This window comes from Gallus gallus, chromosome 14 (assembly GCF_016699485.2).
Source record: "Gallus gallus isolate bGalGal1 chromosome 14, bGalGal1.mat.broiler.GRCg7b, whole genome shotgun sequence".
Classification (NCBI taxonomy): Eukaryota; Metazoa; Chordata; class Aves; order Galliformes; family Phasianidae; genus Gallus; species Gallus gallus.
In genome coordinates, this window is record NC_052545.1 from 1,121,944 (window position 1) to 1,140,062 (window position 18,119).

Here is an 18,119-nt window from a genome sequence, read left to right on the forward strand (position 1 = left end):
TAAAAATGCTTACGGTAAAGATTTTATTTGGATGAGCTACTGTGCAAGTTAAGCAAAAATCTCCGTATGGTAATCTATGCAAACGTTCCTTATGGTACTTCCACAATGCAGGTACGGAACAGATGGGTCATCGCCAGTGGGAAAGATCAGCAGGCTTTGAAACACTACAGCACCCTCAGTCCTCGTTCACATTTAGACTTGGAAATAGCGCTTTCCTTGGCATTATTATATCAAATATATTCTTTAAATACTTGGAAACTTCAGTTTCAGTTCTACAAATACAGTACTGAGACCACACCGCACTGCTGGTCATACAAAAATAACTTCGTGCACAGTCACACACAGGGAAAAGGACTGTAAACACTGCCAGGGCAGCGTGCTTTCTTAGCACTTACACGGTTAGATTTCAAATAATAATTTTATGTCACAGTTTAACTAAGATAAGTAAAAGAGGGGAAAACAAGCTTTTCTGGGAATGAAAAGTGGTTTCTTGTAAGAAAGGGACGAATCAATTGCTCAGTAAAGAGCACAGCCGCCTCCCGAGTCTGCATTAGTGTATGGCGGCAACATCCCCTGGGATTAGTGAACTTCTTTTGCATTCCTACCAATGTGAAGTCAGAATCTTATTTAAGACCTGCTCTTCTCTTTGTGGTATGAAAGCAAACCTTGCAGCTCTCTGGAACACAGCCTCACCCCTCTGGTGTCGGGTCCCTTCCAGCGTCATTAGGTGGGCATCTGTACCCCAGTTATCGGGGTGCCAGTTATGGTGGAGATGAGATTTATTGCAGTTGGGACAATTTAGCATGAGGCCGTGCCTCTCTTACCAGGACTGAATTGGACATGCTACCTACACAGTCGTGCAAAGACCAGTGATTCCACTTCTTGATTAAGGTGTTACTCATTGTGAGCCAAGATGGCAGGAATTGTCCCTTACTGGTAACTGCACCGTAAGCTGAGTCATATAAAGTTTAATTTTACTGATGTGAGCAGGAGTAACATGACTGAAGGTCTACAGGCTGACATAAGCAGGACTGACGTGAGCAAGGTTATGTGACTGCCTAAACGTTTATACAGTTGGGACTGTAGTTATGTTCACAGTGCAAGTCAATGGAACTGCCTCAGATTCAGTTCTATTGATGTCTCTGCTCAGCTATGAATCTAAAGTATACTGTGAAAGGTATGTATCAGAGAAGTGTAGGGACAGGGAACTGTTCATTAAAAAACAAAAAATGTAATGGTTGTATGCAAAGAATTTCACATTCGTATGGTTGTGTAGCAGCTGTGCTAACGGGTCAGAGATGCACGGTTGGCTGCAATGCTCTCCTGTCCTGGCAAAACTATTACTTCTATGAAGTCACATTTTACACATGACCTAGTAGAAGAAATCATTATTTAAATTACCCCCTTGCATGTTCCAGTTTGGTAAAATACATCAGTAGCACAAGAACACCATGTTTTTCTCTCAGGCAATGAGTGTTGAGTTTCTTTTTAAACTAAACTGGCTACCGCTTGTTTGCAGAATGCAGACAGTGACAATTTAACAGTTAACTGCATTGCTGTCCACCTCTTGCCTTTCACTGACCATCAGAGGGGTTCTGGAGCGTTCTGCTTGCCCTTTCCTTCCGCTGCCTTCTGACTCCATGGGCTCTGGGGGGCTCTCGCTGGGCACGGTGCCCCTGGGCGCTTGGCTGGCGTTTCCTCTGACTGTGACGTGTTCCCATCCACCCTGTATAGGATTGATAAAGAAATACAAAAAGAGAAATGTCAGCCTGCACGTGCAATGTTTGCTGTGATGCTTTATGTGCACTGCTAGTTCCAGAGTATTTATTAATAACTTTCAAATTACCTGTTTAAAATAAATACTTATCAAATCCATATAAATGGCTTCCAGCTATAATTGCATGATCCATCACATTTAATTTAAAAAAGAAAATAAAACAGGAGAACAAAGGTGGATTTCCTGCAGGTGTGTGCAAGCCCTAGCTAGCTCAGCAGCTGAGCAGGCTGCTGCCCCTCTCCAAGCACCCCACCTCAGCTGCAGCACGGTGCCCACACGTACCCCTATGCCATAGTCCCATGCCAGGCCTTTGGGCTCCATCGGCTGAACCCCAGTGCGGTGGCAGACGGTCCCACAGCTCAGACCATGACTTCCTTGCACTTTGTCAGCTATCACCCAGACCTCAAGAAAGCAAAAAGAGGCAATAATAGCATTTGTTCTTCACGTTGATGTTCCCAGACATGACAAATCTAAGCCTGCCTGACCATGTTCAGAGGCAGCCCAGACTGCTCTAATTCAGTCAGACACCCAACTGGATAGCTGGGTTGTAGTGGAAGCAGTGTTGGAGAGTACAGCTTGGTAGGAAAGAGGTTATACATAGAAATGTTAAAGAAATAGAATAACAAGGCTTTTGAAGGCAAGAGGACGGCTGTATCACTATTTCAGTGTCATTTTTTGTCTTGCTATCAGGATTCTGTCACTCAGATAATTGTACTGTGGAATAAAACCATGCTGAACAACACCTAATTACACAAATACGTTGAGCATCACTTTTAATAACCTGATGGAATGCCAGGAAGCTGAATACACACCTGGTCCAGGGGCCCCACGGACATTTTACGGATGTTATTTGAGACATGATCCCAGGCAGATCCTTGCGGGTAGCTCGGTGTGATGCCCTGCCGGTACCACAGATTGCCTGTGAAGCAAAGGGTCCTGGTTGCAGCTCGGGGTTTTGCTCTGCATGGAGCCAGCACGCGTTATGTTTTTGACTGATGTTTTACAGGAAAGTCCCTACTTTGGAATGTGTGTTTCTGCAGTTACTCTTTACAGCTTTTCTGGAAAACTGCAGCTGTTCTGTTCTGAAAAAAATCTTTAGGAAAAAGATTTACATACAGAACTACGCTTAGAGAAGTGGAACATGAGAGTAAGGTCCCTGAAGGAGGCTGGTGCGAAGGGCTTGTTGCTTCATGGTGCAGCTACCTGTTTCTAGCTTTAGCAGCAGGAAAGTATTCTTGGTTCTGTGTGTTTTAGGGCTTCAGACACAAAACCCTTCTGTGCAGCTCTCCTGAGAGTCACCTCTGTGCCTTTTTCCCAAAAAATAGCATAGATGGAGGAACAGCTGATGGCTGTTGTTTAAGGTGCTACGAGCTATTGCAAAACATGCCTCTCTTAGTAAGAAATACTATTCCTCTTGGAATAATAACCCGTCCAAGCAGGTGGTTTGACTTGGACTGGACTGATGTATGCTGGTTTATTTTTTCTAACTTTGATAAACAATTTTTTAAACCCTCACCGTTTTTATCCAACACAAACACCGATGTTCGTCCCACTGAGACTTGTTTTAGCTTTTGTTTCTGAGGTGAAGGAATGTGGTACCAGCAGTCACCTAAGAGTCAGAAGAAGGAGAAAACAAGATCACGTATGAGCGTTCCTGGAAATGTCTGCAGTGGAAATGCACAGCTGTGCAAGGGAGCCATGAAAGACATTACACTCAGTGCATTTCACTCAGCTTGTCTTTAGAGATGAACAGTGTTTCTAAATGACCCAACTGAAAAGCCTATTAACTTCTATAATTAACAGGATGCTATGATTATTCATGGCAATGTAGTAGAGCTTGCATCATGTGTGAGGTGAAGATTGTTCCAAAAAAGTACGAGTACTCACCTGCAGGCTTCTTTGGAGACACTGAGCCCCGATAGAAGGCAGAACCATCTCTGGCAACAGCCCACACCTGGAAAAATGCTCCAACTGAGATGGAAACAAAGGGCTGATCTGTTCCCACGTGAAGCCAGGATGTTCCCTGACAAATCAGAGATGACCTGATAAATTATTTTAATGATTACCAAGTGGGAGTCCCTAAGCAGTGAAACATATTCTAAGTAATAATAATTAAAAACAAAAATGAAGAGCAAGAAGACTGAATAAGGTTCCTGATCTTTGAAGATAATTGGATATTTAACTCTTTGAAATGAACAGCTTTACTGAACTATACCAGGGCCTTTCCAGTTAAAATCTCTGGAATTCAGGGCCTCACGTTTCTGAGTGGCTGGGACAGAGGCTGACTTCCTGTCTCAAATTACTCTTTTTTGATTATGCAGAACAATAATCCCAAAAATCAACAGGTGAAAATCTGCCTGGCTTCAGATTCCAGGTACAAATTCCCAGTCTTGCTGTTGTGCTGCCATACAGATGTGTGCTGTTGTAACAGACTCAGCAGGAAGGAAAAAGAATAATCCCTATGGATGTTTATCTTCTTGCAGATTTTTTCCAAGTAGTGAAGGATACTATGTGCATTATGCACATATATACAATATATGTGTATTACATTTTTTTTCCAATTGCAAATATAGCTTAAAGTTAGTGCACATAAGCCCTAATTTGTTGTTTTAGCACATTTATGAGGAAAGGTGTGCTCCTGCTGGAGTTACTGGTACTGTTTGCTCCTTCCTGGGTGCTTTTCTGGACGTGAGATTTCCATCTCTGTACTCAGAAAAGTCACACCCATAGGTATCCCAGCCCCCCCTTTTAACTGAGCAGAGTTACTTCCAGCCTCTGAAAAGCCAGTGGGCAAACCCCATTGATATCAGTGGCAATTAGATTACAATCATAGTTAAGAGAAGTTCTATCCCAGGGCAGTTTACTTGAATGATACATTATTGACAATGGGGGGGAAAAAAAAACAACAAAGCTATCAGTGCAGGAAGTGGAAGTAATGAGGAGAAATATATGGGGGATAGGATAGGGTAGGGTAGGGTAGGGTAGGGTAGGGTAGGGTAGGGTAGGGTAGTTTGTGTGGAAGGGACCTTCAAAGGCCACCCAGGGACAGAAGAGGTTGCTGGAAGCAGCGTGGCACAAACTGAGGTAAGAAACGTGGGCAGAAAATGGTCACAGTTAAAGGAGAAGGACTTTCAAATCTGGGACACAAAGGGAAAAAAAAATAATGAGGTGCTTTGAGAGAGGACACTGCATGACTGCGTGTACGTATGTGAGTGATTACATTAAATACATCAATAAGGCAATAAAAATAAACAGGGAGCCTTACAGCTGGGTTTTGCTGTGTCACTCCAAGCCTGCAGAGCACGTCTCCTTTGTCACTGATTGCCCACAGTGCTACTGATTCTTCATCATCTGCATCTGAACTGGGAATTATGGAGATGTCCCACAGGGTAACAGGAGGCACTTCCAGCCATGGCCCGTTGGTGACTATCTTACATTTTCTGAAGTAAAAAAACCCCAGACCCATCAGAAGTATGTACTTTCTATAACTGAACTTGTTCCCTGGTCCGTTGTTGACTTCAGTGTGAACGGTCCTGAGGTCCGCTCATTAAATAGGTACAATAAGAATTAGCGGTTGGTTGTTTTTGTTTTTAATTTACAATGGGTTTACTACATCTGTTCTGATTTCACAAGGCTTTTTCTTAATTAAAAAGAAGTTACTGCATAAAACCAAGGCTGTTAGAGAATTTGGCAGCTTTTGCTGTCCTTTATCCTAGCTGTAACTCAGTGCACAGCAGCTGAATGTGACATCAGCTGAGAATCCCACTGCACAGGGAGCTCCACACCCAGCTCATTCCTCTGGCTTGGCTACGGGAATCGCTTTACAACTTGGGTTTTGGTGCCAACTGTTTGAAAGCAAATGTAGCATCCTAAGGTTAGCAGAGAAAAGGTTCTGAGTTAGAGATGGGTCATCCTGGAACTGAGGCAGCTGCAGCACAGTAGTGCTGTCTGTTAGGGAAACTGCATTAAATTTTGTTGTCAAAACAGATATTTCTGTATAGAAAAAATATCCTAAAAAGCTCAGGGCATTCCTCTGTCTCCAGTTCTGAAGAACAGGATCCGGCCATGAGCTGTTCCTTATCTGTTTCCAGCTTTAAACTGAATGGTAAAGCAGGAAGAACTGTTTAGGCTTAAGGGTATTTCTCAAGTTGCTTCTTTTATTTCAAGCCCATATTTTGATGGAATGGATGTTGGTTGGTTGGTTGCATAGCCTGGAACAACAGCGGCTCGATGCTTCAGGGCCTCATAAGATATCATACAAAGGCTGAAACGCCAGCTCTGCAGCCTCAGCAACAAACTGAACAATGCCTAACTGTCAGATCACAGTAATTTATTGGTGTAGTTATTAGATGTTCTAGTACAGAAAGGATAGAGAAGCTGGAAAAACAGTAAATGCACAGACTTTCCCTTCTTAATAGAATATAGTAATTGCAGCTTGCAATTTTCCTGGTTCTATCTGGATGCGGTGTACTGTGATTTAAATGGGGTTGGGATTACCTGTGGCCTAGTGTACAGCGTGTGGGAGTCATATGTTAAAACAGGTACTATAGCTGACACATATTCCAGTTGTTTTAGGTGAATTAGTATGTACTAGTATATCTAGACTTTGTTGTTCCTTAATAATTTACCATACAGAAAGAACAGATACAGAGAATCACTAGCAGACTGTTTCCTACAGGTCCCACAAAACCAAATAGCTTATCTGCTTAAAATAAAAGCCATAATGCTAAGGACCCTGAGCTTCTCTACTGGAGGTGGGTTATTCATTGCGGGTTTCTTTACTATTACTCTTGTTCACCGTGTGATGACTCTTCCCCTAGTAACTAAAGGAGACTATAGGGAGCAGTTAGCATTTGAGCTCAAACCTCGTATTCATATCTCAGTTCCTCACCTTGCCCAGCGCCTCCGTCGGACAAAGTCTTTCATTGTCTTGTGGCCATGGTAGGACCTACCAAAACAGGTTGAAATATGTGTTCATGAGGATGTCAGGGAAACTCCAACCTCAGGGGCAGCCTGAGAGCACTGTCCATGCTTCTGCCCACCAGACAGACCTGCTGCCCTGCCTCCCCTGCAAATGTCAACATTACTGTCCCCATAGGACAGGAGAAATCAAGGCATGCTTGTCCCTGATCAAGCATGGTTAATGTGCAAAACAGCAAATGAGAAAAAGAGAAGTTAAAAGATGCCTGTGAGGATTTTAGGCAGAAGTTATTTCCTTACGCTGGAAAGTCTGCCGCATACTGCCAGCCTTCCCGGTCAGTTCCACCCGAAGTACTGAAATCGATATACCAGTCGGATACCTATCGCCAGGAGACAAGAACAAGCACAATGAACACCTAATGAGTCAGAAACACAACCTATTTCGATACTTCCCCTTCCACCTTTTGGCATGCTTGCTGGAAATCTTCTAATACTTGTAATATAAATTGACACAGAATTTCCCAGGTCTCTAATTCACCTGAAGATGAAACAACCTGAACAGACATCTGTTTCCCACTAGGCAAACGAAAAAGCCAGAACCCCCAGCGCTTAATGTTCTTTCACTATGGAGGACTACTGCTGTTGTACAATGGAGGAAACCAAGGTTAAGTATCGTGACAAGCCCACAACCAAAATCCAGGTCACTGGAACCCAAGTTTCATATCCTCCTTGCTAAGCCTTACCTTCTTAGTGAAAAGCTTTCAAAACAAAATTTACCCAAGACCACTGCGGTGAAGGAGGCTTGGTGTTGGCTTTGGTGCACTCCTGCAGGCCAGATGCATCACTCCACATGTACCTGTCTGTGGGCAGGCCTCTGCGATGAAATCGTGCACAGAGAATGCAAGGTCATTTACAACAGAATTCCAAAGGGGAGAGAGGAAAAGCTGCCCTTAAGAACGACAAGATTAAAGAAAGGAAAGGTTTTGGGCACTAACAAAGCTAGAACAAACCCTGTGACATTTCATTTGATGTGAGTAAAAAAGTGCACTAAGTAATTGCTGCAAATTAAGAGAACAACCTGCTGCTATATCCAGTGACTGGGTTCCACCGTTGGTTCTCATAGATGTAAACGCATTTCACGTCCGACTGCGTATAAATGTTATCAGCGCTACTGGCCAGTCCTAAGAGAAATAAATAATTTGGATTGCAGTAAAGGTAAACCTCACAGACTCTGCATTTCCAGTTCCATTAGCCACAGTAGTATTTTGGATTATTCTATTTCTTACTTTCAAGCTGACAATATCAAATTGCAGTGCCAAATCCTTCCTAATGGGTGCCCTGTTGCCTGTACAGCCCTACATATTAGAAAAGCTAGAGGAAGGACAGCATAAATAGCTTGAATAGCTGACTCAGTTGGGAAGATAAGAAAGAAATCTGCACCCCACAGGAGAACAGTCACCGTACCTTGAATGAAGCCCCCTCCGTATCCACCAGTGTGGACCCACACTGTGTGGTCATATCCTATGCCCCACACGATGCCTCGGTTATTGCACTCTACCAGTCGAAGATGACCTCCGACTTGACGCCAAAACCTGCCAGGAAATGACAGCATTTTACATTTACCCCACACCACGTCCATCGGGAATGTATCCTCACCCCCCTCAGCTCTGTCGTATCCCGAGGAAAAGGCAGCTTCATCTGCTTGTTTGTTTAACCTCTGTTCATTCCGTAAGTGAAAGCAGTTGCCAGTTGAAAGCACTCCCTCTGAATGACTACTACAAAGTTGCTGGGGGAACCTGTCAGTCTCTGGGAATGGTCAGGCTCTGAATTATATTGCTTTCCTTTTATTTTATAGCTTACATTTTGTTTTCTTTTTTGAACTAGTTAGAATAGTCTGGTTATTATCTGTACCTCTCAGCAGCCATCCGCTGCCTCAGCTGTAACTTCATCCTCATTCTTAATTCTAAGAACTGCCTTTATCTAACAATAATACAAATGTTTCATATATCTGCTATGGCCATCAGGAAAAAAAAGGGCAGATTTACTTCTCCCCGTATTTCTAATCTTGGCAGGTTAATCCTTTTGTGGCCTTCATACAGCCAGTTGGCCCTGGTAATTTTCGGGAGAAGAATGGGGAAAGTAAAGAAACCACAGAGGAATATTTTAGTTATGGGAATGGTAGGAGATGGCCTAAGTTGTGGGTCTCCCCACGTCAGGTGTAAGAGGACGTCTGCTTTGTGATTCTCCAGATGCTGAAGTGGCTCTACCCTGAAGGAGAAGGGCTGAAGTATTTCTGAAGCGTTATTACTGAAAGGCATTTGGTGAAATAACTCAAATGTAGGGCTATGTTTTAAGCTGAAGGTTTGGCCTTTAACCCACCAGTCCTGAGGCTGATAACTCTGTGCCTGGAGAGCTTGCAGTACGGTATTGTCATAGCTGTAACAGAACCATACAGGAGATGCTCCTGGGCTATAGTGACTGGGGAGAACTGAGAACTTCAGATTTCCTGACTCAGATTCCGATACAGATGGCAGCCCATCAAAGCCACTGACGACATGGAAGACAGATTGTGTAGGATGGCAGCCCATGCTACAAGAACAGCCTCTTACATTTGATCGCAGGGCATCGGGTGTGGTTCAGCCTCCAGCTCAGGACTCGGCTCGCTAACAAAGATGTCTCCTTTACAGCTAACTGACCAAATGGCATGGTGAGAAGGAGGGCCTTGAATCCGTCTGCTTTCACAACAAGACATGGTCAGCAGAGACAGCTAAAAAACAGAAGGCAGAGAACCAGAAGGATTCTTCTTCAGTGAGAACGGCAGATGACCGCAGATTCAGAACAAGTGCAAAGCAGAGGAGGCAGGGAGCCTCAGCTGCCTCTGAAGGGACTTTTAAAATACTTAACTTGTGGAGATAGAGAAGGGGCCTAGATACTGTAAATGCAGTGCTCAGATTTCAGAGACTAGCTTTTGTGTCTTATCTCAAAGATAGCCAGCCTGAAAGAAAAATTCACCACATTACCCAGTCATGCATTTCTTGCTCTGTTGTGGCTGCTAGGCAGATTGGCCATCGCTGCTTTGTCCTTTCAGGTGTGTACAGGGCAAAGGAGTGCTTGCCTTCCTTCAGAACTTCAGCTATAATAGTGACTTCATTCAGGAACACGTGGATATACTAAGAAGAGAGAAAACAAATGTGACCAAGGTGAACAAACTCAAGATATTATATTCCTTCCTCAGCACCAGCAGCTTTGCACCTTAAGACTATGAACAAGGCCTTCCTGCCAAGGATGGCAAAGAGTCAGTTCTTGGTGCAGAAGGAATTCTGTTGCTAACGTGGAACTCAACTTCCAGGCCTACGCCACCTCTGATTGCTGTTGCTTGTGTGCATCATCCCTACTTGTGATGACTCTGGCCAGCTAAGCTTGGTTCTTTCCTCACAGCCGGGAACATTTTGAGCTTGCAGAGGAAATCCCACTTAGTGCAAAGCTGATGGATTAAGCAATGTGGATGCTTGCTGACTGGGCGTTTCTGACAGAGAATTAACACAGCTCTAGCTTAGAAAAGCTTGTGGCTCACTATTACCCTGGGATACCTTCAAATTGATTCCCAAAACAACAACATACCATAATTTGCCTTCCTTAAAAACACTTATTTTCCTCCATAGGATCTTTCTTTGCCATGCGTAATTCTTCTGAGGGTCTCCAGCTGAACGCACCTTTTTCTCCTCATGATACATGTAGTAGATGAACAGGATGCTGTCACGCATTCCATCGCTCCCAGTGAACTGCTCGAGTGCCACTCGCACATCCATCCATTTATGAGGCTTCCAATTTCTCCACCATTGCAACATCCCAGTTTTGACCCAAACTGACTGTAATGCAAACACACATTTTCCAAAGTAAGGAAACTGCAAAGCTTCTCCTTTTCCCAAACACCATTTCTTGTGACCACAGGAAATCTCTGCTGCAGGTCTGTATCACATCTGTTAATTCTGGCACAGAGGGTATTAGTGATTAGGACAGGCAAAATGAAAACAGACAAAACTGTGCAGAAAGGCACCAAAATGATGTGTAAATCAGTGTTAATGTTTTACTTCTGCAAAGAGTGCAAGAGCACAGATACTAATTGAGTCTACTGCGTCCACATCTGAACTGCAGACTTAGCAACTGGCATTCAGTAATTAGCTATGAAGAGACTCAAACCATGAATGATACTGACAAGAGCCGAGGAGTCTTAAAAAGGGGGAACTTCAAAGAGAAGTGCTGCCATTTAAGTGCTGCTATTGATGTTACCATCACTGCTTTATTGATGCAAATTAACTTATCACCTAATGGTCACATAGAGGAACAGTATTTCTATTACAGAGCCTCATATTGTGGTGGAATAATTCTTACAGTGTTCCATGGCTGCAAATGTTTCTCTGAATTTGGGATATGAAACAGTGGCTGACCGGTGCTGTATTTGTACCTATACAGAACAATCAGCTGATGTTTTTAGGTGAAAACTGCACGCCAGTGTTTGCTAAGCTGCTGGTTTCCCACAGGGAGCCTAGACAGTGGTGCTGCAGGAGAGCTGCACGGACAGAAATACAGAGGGGAGTAGAAAGCTGACAGTAAATTCAGATCAGTACGTCAGAATTGGATTCTTGATACCCAGTATCGATAGATCCAAGTGCTCAGGAGGCACAGGTAGGTGTCCTCATTGCTTACCTGCTCAACAGCCTGCTCGTAGTGCCTGAAGTTCTCCAGTTCCCGCTTCGTCCTTTCACTGAGCTGCTGAAAGATTTGCTTTCGCCACGCTGCTGTCTGTGCTGGAGTGATGGACAGAGAAAGAGACTGCACAGAGGACGACAGACCTGGAACAGAACCCAAACCAGTACATTTCAGTGACCTTTGAATACAGTCCTGTGAGAAAGGAAAACTCGCCTCTCCTTTGAACACCAGACTGAGTCAGTCCAGCCTAAAAGATGTTGCCAATTAGCACTTGCAATGGGATCACTGTACCTTTCAAAAATGAGACTTTTGTCACTCACTGCAGATTATTAGGAAATACAATGCATTAATTGTTATCAATTGTCCCAGTAAACGCTGGGGTGCCACAGTACATGGTTTATTTTGAAGATATGGTTATATTCCATTATCACAAGAGTCTCAGTTCCAGCCTCATTCAGTTATCAGTGGGGCTCAGCTTACAGTGGCTCTCAGTGACTCCTGTCTTACCCTTGTCTCAGTGCGGATGGTAGAGGGGACTCAGAGGTTGTGGCATTTGCCTCTCACGAGAGCCTTTCTCACTGCTTTAGTTCTTATTCAGTGCTGTTCTGGGTTCTGCCTGATGCTGCATTTGCAGCACGCTGATTTTTTTTACCAAATTCTGACAGAAGCTGAGAGAAAATGCCACCTTTACATTTTTGTATCTCGATCCCAAAATGCAGCACCATCTCCAGACATGGAGTGTAACAAAAAACTGCGTTAAGAGCTAATGGGTTATTAGAAGTTTTGCACCAAGGTTTTGTTTAAAAACAAGTACACAACAAAAATCATTTCTCTTAAAGAGCATGACTAACTGTAGCTGGAAGTGATGGTCTGCTGCAGTGACTGAGCTGTACCTGATGGGACAGCGAACCATTTCAGCGGGCTGTGCAGATCTACAAGGCAGCCTCCCCCGGACACCCAGGCCCACAGCGGATGCTCGTCAGCTCCGTACTGTTCTTCAGCTCCCACAGAGAACATGCCAAGGGAAGACAGGCTGGATGTTTCTGTGAAGGTGCTGACAGAGAGGACTGCATGCCTGTGTGCCTCCTTTAAGTCAATGTTCGTCCACTGCAGTTCTGTGGAAGGAGTTGGATTTGTGGATTTACGGCTTTCCAGGTGAGCTTTCTCGTCACTTGCTGAAGCGGCGGGGGCTTCCCCTTGATCAGAGTCCAGAGGGTCCACAGTCACACTGGCAGGTGCTCCTGCTGCCTGGCTGCCTGTGCTGCTGGCACTGCTGGCTGCTGCTCCCATTGGGGGGGTGCTGCTGAGGTTTGTGGGTATGCTTGAGAGCTCTGTGTCCGAGGAGGTGTCTGCATCACCCTGAATGACGGTGTTTGTCTGGTTCTGAATATCATCCGTAAAGAAACAGCCAGCACTGAAGGACAAATAGATAATTAATTAACTATAATTCAAATATTGTAAATTTAGACAAGTCCAAGACCACAGAAATCAACACAGCGTTCCAGCTTTAGGAGACAGACAGTAGATTTTTTTTTAAAGGTAATCTGTCATTAAGGGAAGAGTAATATGAATTTGGCAAATCAGTCCAGTAAAACTGAAACACCAGAGGAGATTCCACGGATCTTTTGGGAAAAAGAAAGGGGTGTTGGCTGCCTACAGCTCTCAGGCAAACACTGAAACAACATCACATTTTCTGGATATGAAATAGTAAGATCTTTTAAAGCCCATTATTTTGTGATTCTTGTCTCAGCTAGAGAGGGCTTCCACTCAGAGCACAATGACTCAGGTAGCTTCTGCAGCATGCCAGTAGTGGAGGCACATCTTGCACAGCCAACAGGCAGCACCCAGCAGGGAGATACTGCCTTCATCTCTTGTGAAAGAAACGTAGTGACACGGAGGAGAAGGGCAATGCTGTGTGGAGCTTGTACTCCTTCACCATATTTCACGGGTGATGTCTTATCTTATTAAAGACTAGCTCACATAGGGATAGTAAAGCCTAGAAAAACATGCTATACTGCCAGTGTGCAGTGAACTCCAAAGTGGGAGTGTAGCTTCTGCTCTGACAGGAGCAACTGCTGCCTATTCTTAATTTTAATGGCAAAAAAGTAAATGCTCTCTGGTGTACATGATGGTTAGATGCCTTCTCTGCTTCTCCCTTCCTGTACCAAAATATCTCCTAGCACTGAAGCTCCTAGTGTGCAGAGTCTCAAGCAGGTATTTTACAAAGCACCTGAGCAGACTTGTTGAGCTCCCCGTCTGAGATCTGTCACTCTCTCGACCACAAACAATTGCCTTCCACATCTTCCCACTGAGCTCACTTGGCGTGACGCCTTGACGGAAATAGATAGTTCTGTCATCGCAGCCAATTCCCCAGACCTAGGGAAGGAAAGGGCCGGTGAAGGAAAAGGCATGGAGTGTAGGTGGGTGCTGTTTATAGAAAAGGTGCAGTAGTGGAAAATTCACTCTGAAAATCATTTTCCCTTTCTGTTCTTCCTTACTGCTGATGCTGTAGTTGCAATATCAAAATTCTGTGCCATCACGAGAAGACAGTTTGCACATGAATGTATCACACAGTGATGCGCTGACTGCTGTCTCCTGGTGAAAATGAAGCCATGCATTGCTTCCTAGCAGTTCAGTCACATGGACCTCCCGTTCAGCTGTCCATATGGGCACTGCTGATGGTCCTCGTCTGTGCAGTGAACACAAGTAGCCTCACAAGTCATACACAGCTATCTTACCTGGTTATTTAAGCCTACGTTTACCATCATCATTTCTCCAACCATTTCAATCCAGCTTGTTCCGCATGGATTATGTGAGTTCACCCCTCTTCTAAACCATACCTGCAACAACAACAACAACAGAAGTCTAAGGTCTGCCCCTTCTGTACTGTACTGGCAGGCAGACAGCTGAAATTTACTTTCTTTAGTGGATCAGTTTTAATCGGGTGAAGATAAAATAATTCTTAAGATAGTTACAGTTGTTCAGCCCCTGGAAAAATATTTGCTCTTACATGTAAACTGTAGGCTACCTTTTGGTGACTAAATCAACTTCCAGATAGCTTTCCTGTGAAGCTGGGATGACAGAGGGGACTGTCAGAGGGATCTTTTCAGTGATACTGCTCTAGAAATTGTCTACTCTTAGATTAGCTTTTACCAATCAGAAAGTGTGTGTGGGCTGGGTACCTGGAAACATTTCCAGCTGGATGTCTATGTTTAGGATCTGGTCTTATAATGGCAAGCAGCTATGTTAGCACTTGTTGGTTGAGATGTGTGACAGACACGGTATTTGACCGCTGTGGGCAAATCTGAAGAAAAACATATGGAGCAGAAATGCTAAGTCATGGCTTGAAGCAGTGATGGAGCACCTGGTGGGAAGGCAGGGCCAGCCCAGGTGCATGCAATGAAATGCACTGAGTGACCGGAAGGGTGAAACCAGGATCCACCCCTTCCCAGCCCTCATTTAAGGGTTGGCAGTGGAGGTGAAGGGATCTCTCTGGAGATACCTGAGGCCTTGTGAAGGTAAGCGGTGGTGGGGTTTTGGTTTTTTGGTTTTCCCCTTATTTCTGTGTCTATGATTGTTGTATTTGGGCATATCCTCACTTGCTGCAGCCTAGGATTTTTTTTACTATTTGCTATTATTGTTGTGCTTTCCATTGCATTACAGTGTTACAACATATTAGCTTTTATATTTTTATGTAGTGGTTTTATTGGCAGATGGAGCAGGCAGGATGCAGTCAGGTGTAATGGCACAGTTGATAGTGCCTCATTAAGCCAGAGTAACTCAATTATTTTAAACCTCTAGACGCTTGTTTATCCCAAAATGCATGTCTAAAGCAAGAACTGCTCTATCTTGGTGTGACTGTCTTGACTTATATCAGTTCCTGTGCTTCAGTCACATAACATCCTCATGTGATGAAGCCCGTAAACAACACAGCCAACAAAAGAATCTCATCTGTGTTGCCCATATTTTATGAAACTGTAAGTCTTGGAAGTTACAGTGTCAAAGTAAAGAATCTGAAAGTATTACAGTGTCTTAGTGTTTGACATCAAACATACTTTTTTTCCTGAGGAAGATTCAATATCAAGAGATGAGATTCTCAAGTTGCACCCAACTATGTATATCACAGACTAGAGAGCATCCCCATGATGAGAGGGAATAGAATTCCCTGAACTGTAGGTACAGAGAGACCAAATCACCAATGTTTCATTTGAAAGTTACTTGCTCATTTCAGAAAAGCAAATACAGAAAGGAAGTATAAAAACAGAACCAGAGCATTAAGCTCTTACTTTTCGATCCTTTGTGATGCACCATACCACATCAACGCCCACAGATACGTGCATGATCCCATTGTCAGAGCTTGGGGACTCCACAGTGCTCCAGGAAATTCCTGCAAGAAACAAAACACAGAAGCCACTGTATGTTATTTTCTTGTTTAACACTACAAAAATCTGAAGAGTTTCCTGGTAAATATAAAATACCTTGAGGGTTATTCCTGTCAATTCCTTCTCTCACAATAGCTTGCCCTTCCCAAAGGGTTGCCCAAAGGAGGTCATAGGACCCACAGCTGATCTGTGCAACTTCACCAGGAGTGCTGATTAAGGACCACGTGGAACCTTCTGGATTGTGATGGCAAACATTTTCTCTGTACCACACCTAGACAAGTTTTAAAAGAAAGAAAGATGTGACTACAGCAGTAGAACTACTGAGACAAGCATGATGACATCTGGATGGACTGGAAAGAACTCTTCTCCTTTAACAACTGCTTTTTCTTTCTTTTTGTTCTCTGTTTGTATTCTGGCCTTTAAAAATATTTTTACGCTGTTGAAGATTATTTCCTTATTTATTAAGGGAGGAGGTGTTCTTACTTTTATCATAGGAATGGATCTGGATTGGACGCATGGCCTGTGGCAGCAAGTTCTGTGTACATTTCAAGATGTAAAAAAACCCACTTCAATACACATCACGGTGTGTTTAAAAAACAAACAAAAAAAAAAGGAGGAACAAATATACAGCGCAGACATGTTCCTGGTAGAATGAGAGCCCAAACTCACTTTTACTGAGCACAGTTTGCTGCAATATGGATAAAAATTCCATTCTCTGTGCAGCTTTCAAGATGCATCCTGTCCATCTGCTGGCCTGCCTGCACTGCCTGCATGCTTATCTTGAGACCCCAGTGGATATAAGAGCATCAAACAAGGAAAGCAGCCTCTAGTGGGCATATGGGTGCTCCAAAACACAACTGCTGAGTGCCATGCCAGCATTTTTAGAAATACATTTTTCTCTAGAGGCTTTTACTTTGGGAAATGAAAGCATCTTATGTGTCAGTCAAACAAGCCTTAAGAGTGGGATGCTTGTCACTTATTACTGGGGAGTCTGAGGCATGGGAAGTTTTATTTTTAAACAATTTAACCAAGGTTATCTACTTTGTCAGGCAGAGCTAAGCATGACTGAAATCTCAGGCTACCTGTTAGAATGTTGTTCTTTATGAGACCACAAGATAGAAATTGTCTAGAGACAAAGGAAGGCTACTCAGCTCTAACTGTGATGGAAGGAAAGCATGAAGCCATCTTTACATCACTGAGCAAAAGAGGAGAGACTTCAAGATGGCCTAAAACCCAAAAACAAACAAAGAAAAAAGATAATTTTCAATAGAAAATAATAAAAAAAAAAAATCCAGAGCTGGATTCCACATTACTAAGTTAGGAAACTCTAACAGCCACCTCAAATCTCTCCAATTCTAGTGAACTTCAAGGAGCAGGCCTGTCTCTTTGTTAGTGGTGCCACAGTTGGCATTCTGGGCAGTTCTCAGGACGTGGCACACTAGTCAGCCCAAGTTTGTAAGACAGCTGTTTATAGAGGTTCAATGCTTCCAAAGCCCAGCAACCCTAAGAGATACTATGCCTTTCCATTTAGAATACAGGTTGTTAAACAGTGTAGTCTTAAAGCACTTCTTAGATCCTCTGCCACATGCACAAACAGCATAGTTTCTTACCAATGTAAGATGATCACAAACTTGCCTTGCTTTAGAAGTATTCAACTCCTTTTCAATAGTAATTCAAATTAGAAAACTTATGGAATATGCACGTACCCTTCCTTGTAAAGAAACTGCCCATACTGATAAACGGCCAAGAGGCTCATCAGTGATTTCCCATCCTCCAATCGAGATGTCATTGAAAGGGTCTGGCAACCGCTCTGGGTCATCGTGTGACGTGATCTGCAGCAAGGGTAGAAAGATTGAGATCGGAAGAAAAGACGCTGCAGTGAATAGGGGAGTTGGCTGATGGCTTAGTTTACTCAGCACGGATGGCTTTAAGTGTTGCTCGCTAAAGTGGCGAAGCATGGAGCTTCTACCTCTTGTTGTGGGCTACTAGGTACAGAGTGGGGAAACAGCTGAAGCAACACAGAGTCATTGTTTCAGCCCCCAGCTAAGGGAATCTTTGCTGCAGAACACTCCATAGAGATGTTCTTTGAATTGGAAAGCTGGGACAGCATGAAGTACAATTTGTGCACATTCTCAGAATGGAAGAGAAATTATTAAAGGACAGTTATTCATACGGATAAAGGACAGAGCTGGTAAATGAGGCTAAACAGGCACTGTCTTGAAAGAGAATGCTTTGTCAAATAACCAGGTGAACTTCAACGGTTGGTTTGAAATTTGTGAAGGAGCTGAGCATCTCCATCTGCGTTAGTATGAAACGTGGCACCTTGCTGC

The 18,119-nt window shown here is 43.6% G+C and overlaps 1 protein-coding gene across 8 annotated transcripts in view; it reads right to left on the reverse strand.

Annotated features, from left to right (window-relative positions):
- Positions 1 to 18,119, reverse strand: part of TECPR1 (tectonin beta-propeller repeat containing 1) — a 25,818-nt gene continuing 7,699 nt past the window's right edge. For 4 of the 8 annotated variants that reach the window (XM_046900594.1, XM_046900595.1, XM_046900593.1 and 1 more), the window contains 21 exon segments: positions 17,496 to 17,621; positions 15,886 to 16,060; positions 15,694 to 15,794; positions 14,146 to 14,247; positions 13,638 to 13,783; positions 12,301 to 12,821; positions 11,405 to 11,550; positions 10,411 to 10,566; positions 9,718 to 9,867; positions 9,307 to 9,464; positions 8,162 to 8,289; positions 7,776 to 7,878; positions 7,475 to 7,571; positions 6,998 to 7,077; positions 6,669 to 6,725; positions 5,043 to 5,217; positions 3,665 to 3,800; positions 3,294 to 3,386; positions 2,590 to 2,696; positions 2,060 to 2,179; positions 1 to 1,726 (listed from right to left, as the gene is read on the reverse strand). In XM_046900594.1, the coding sequence (XP_046756550.1) occupies positions 1,538 to 1,726; positions 2,060 to 2,179; positions 2,590 to 2,696; positions 3,294 to 3,386; positions 3,665 to 3,800; positions 5,043 to 5,217; positions 6,669 to 6,725; positions 6,998 to 7,077; positions 7,475 to 7,571; positions 7,776 to 7,878; positions 8,162 to 8,289; positions 9,307 to 9,464; positions 9,718 to 9,867; positions 10,411 to 10,566; positions 11,405 to 11,550; positions 12,301 to 12,821; positions 13,638 to 13,783; positions 14,146 to 14,247; positions 15,694 to 15,794; positions 15,886 to 16,060; positions 17,496 to 17,621 (3,066 nt within the window). In that variant the 3' untranslated portion in view covers positions 1 to 1,537. 8 annotated transcript variants of the gene reach the window in all.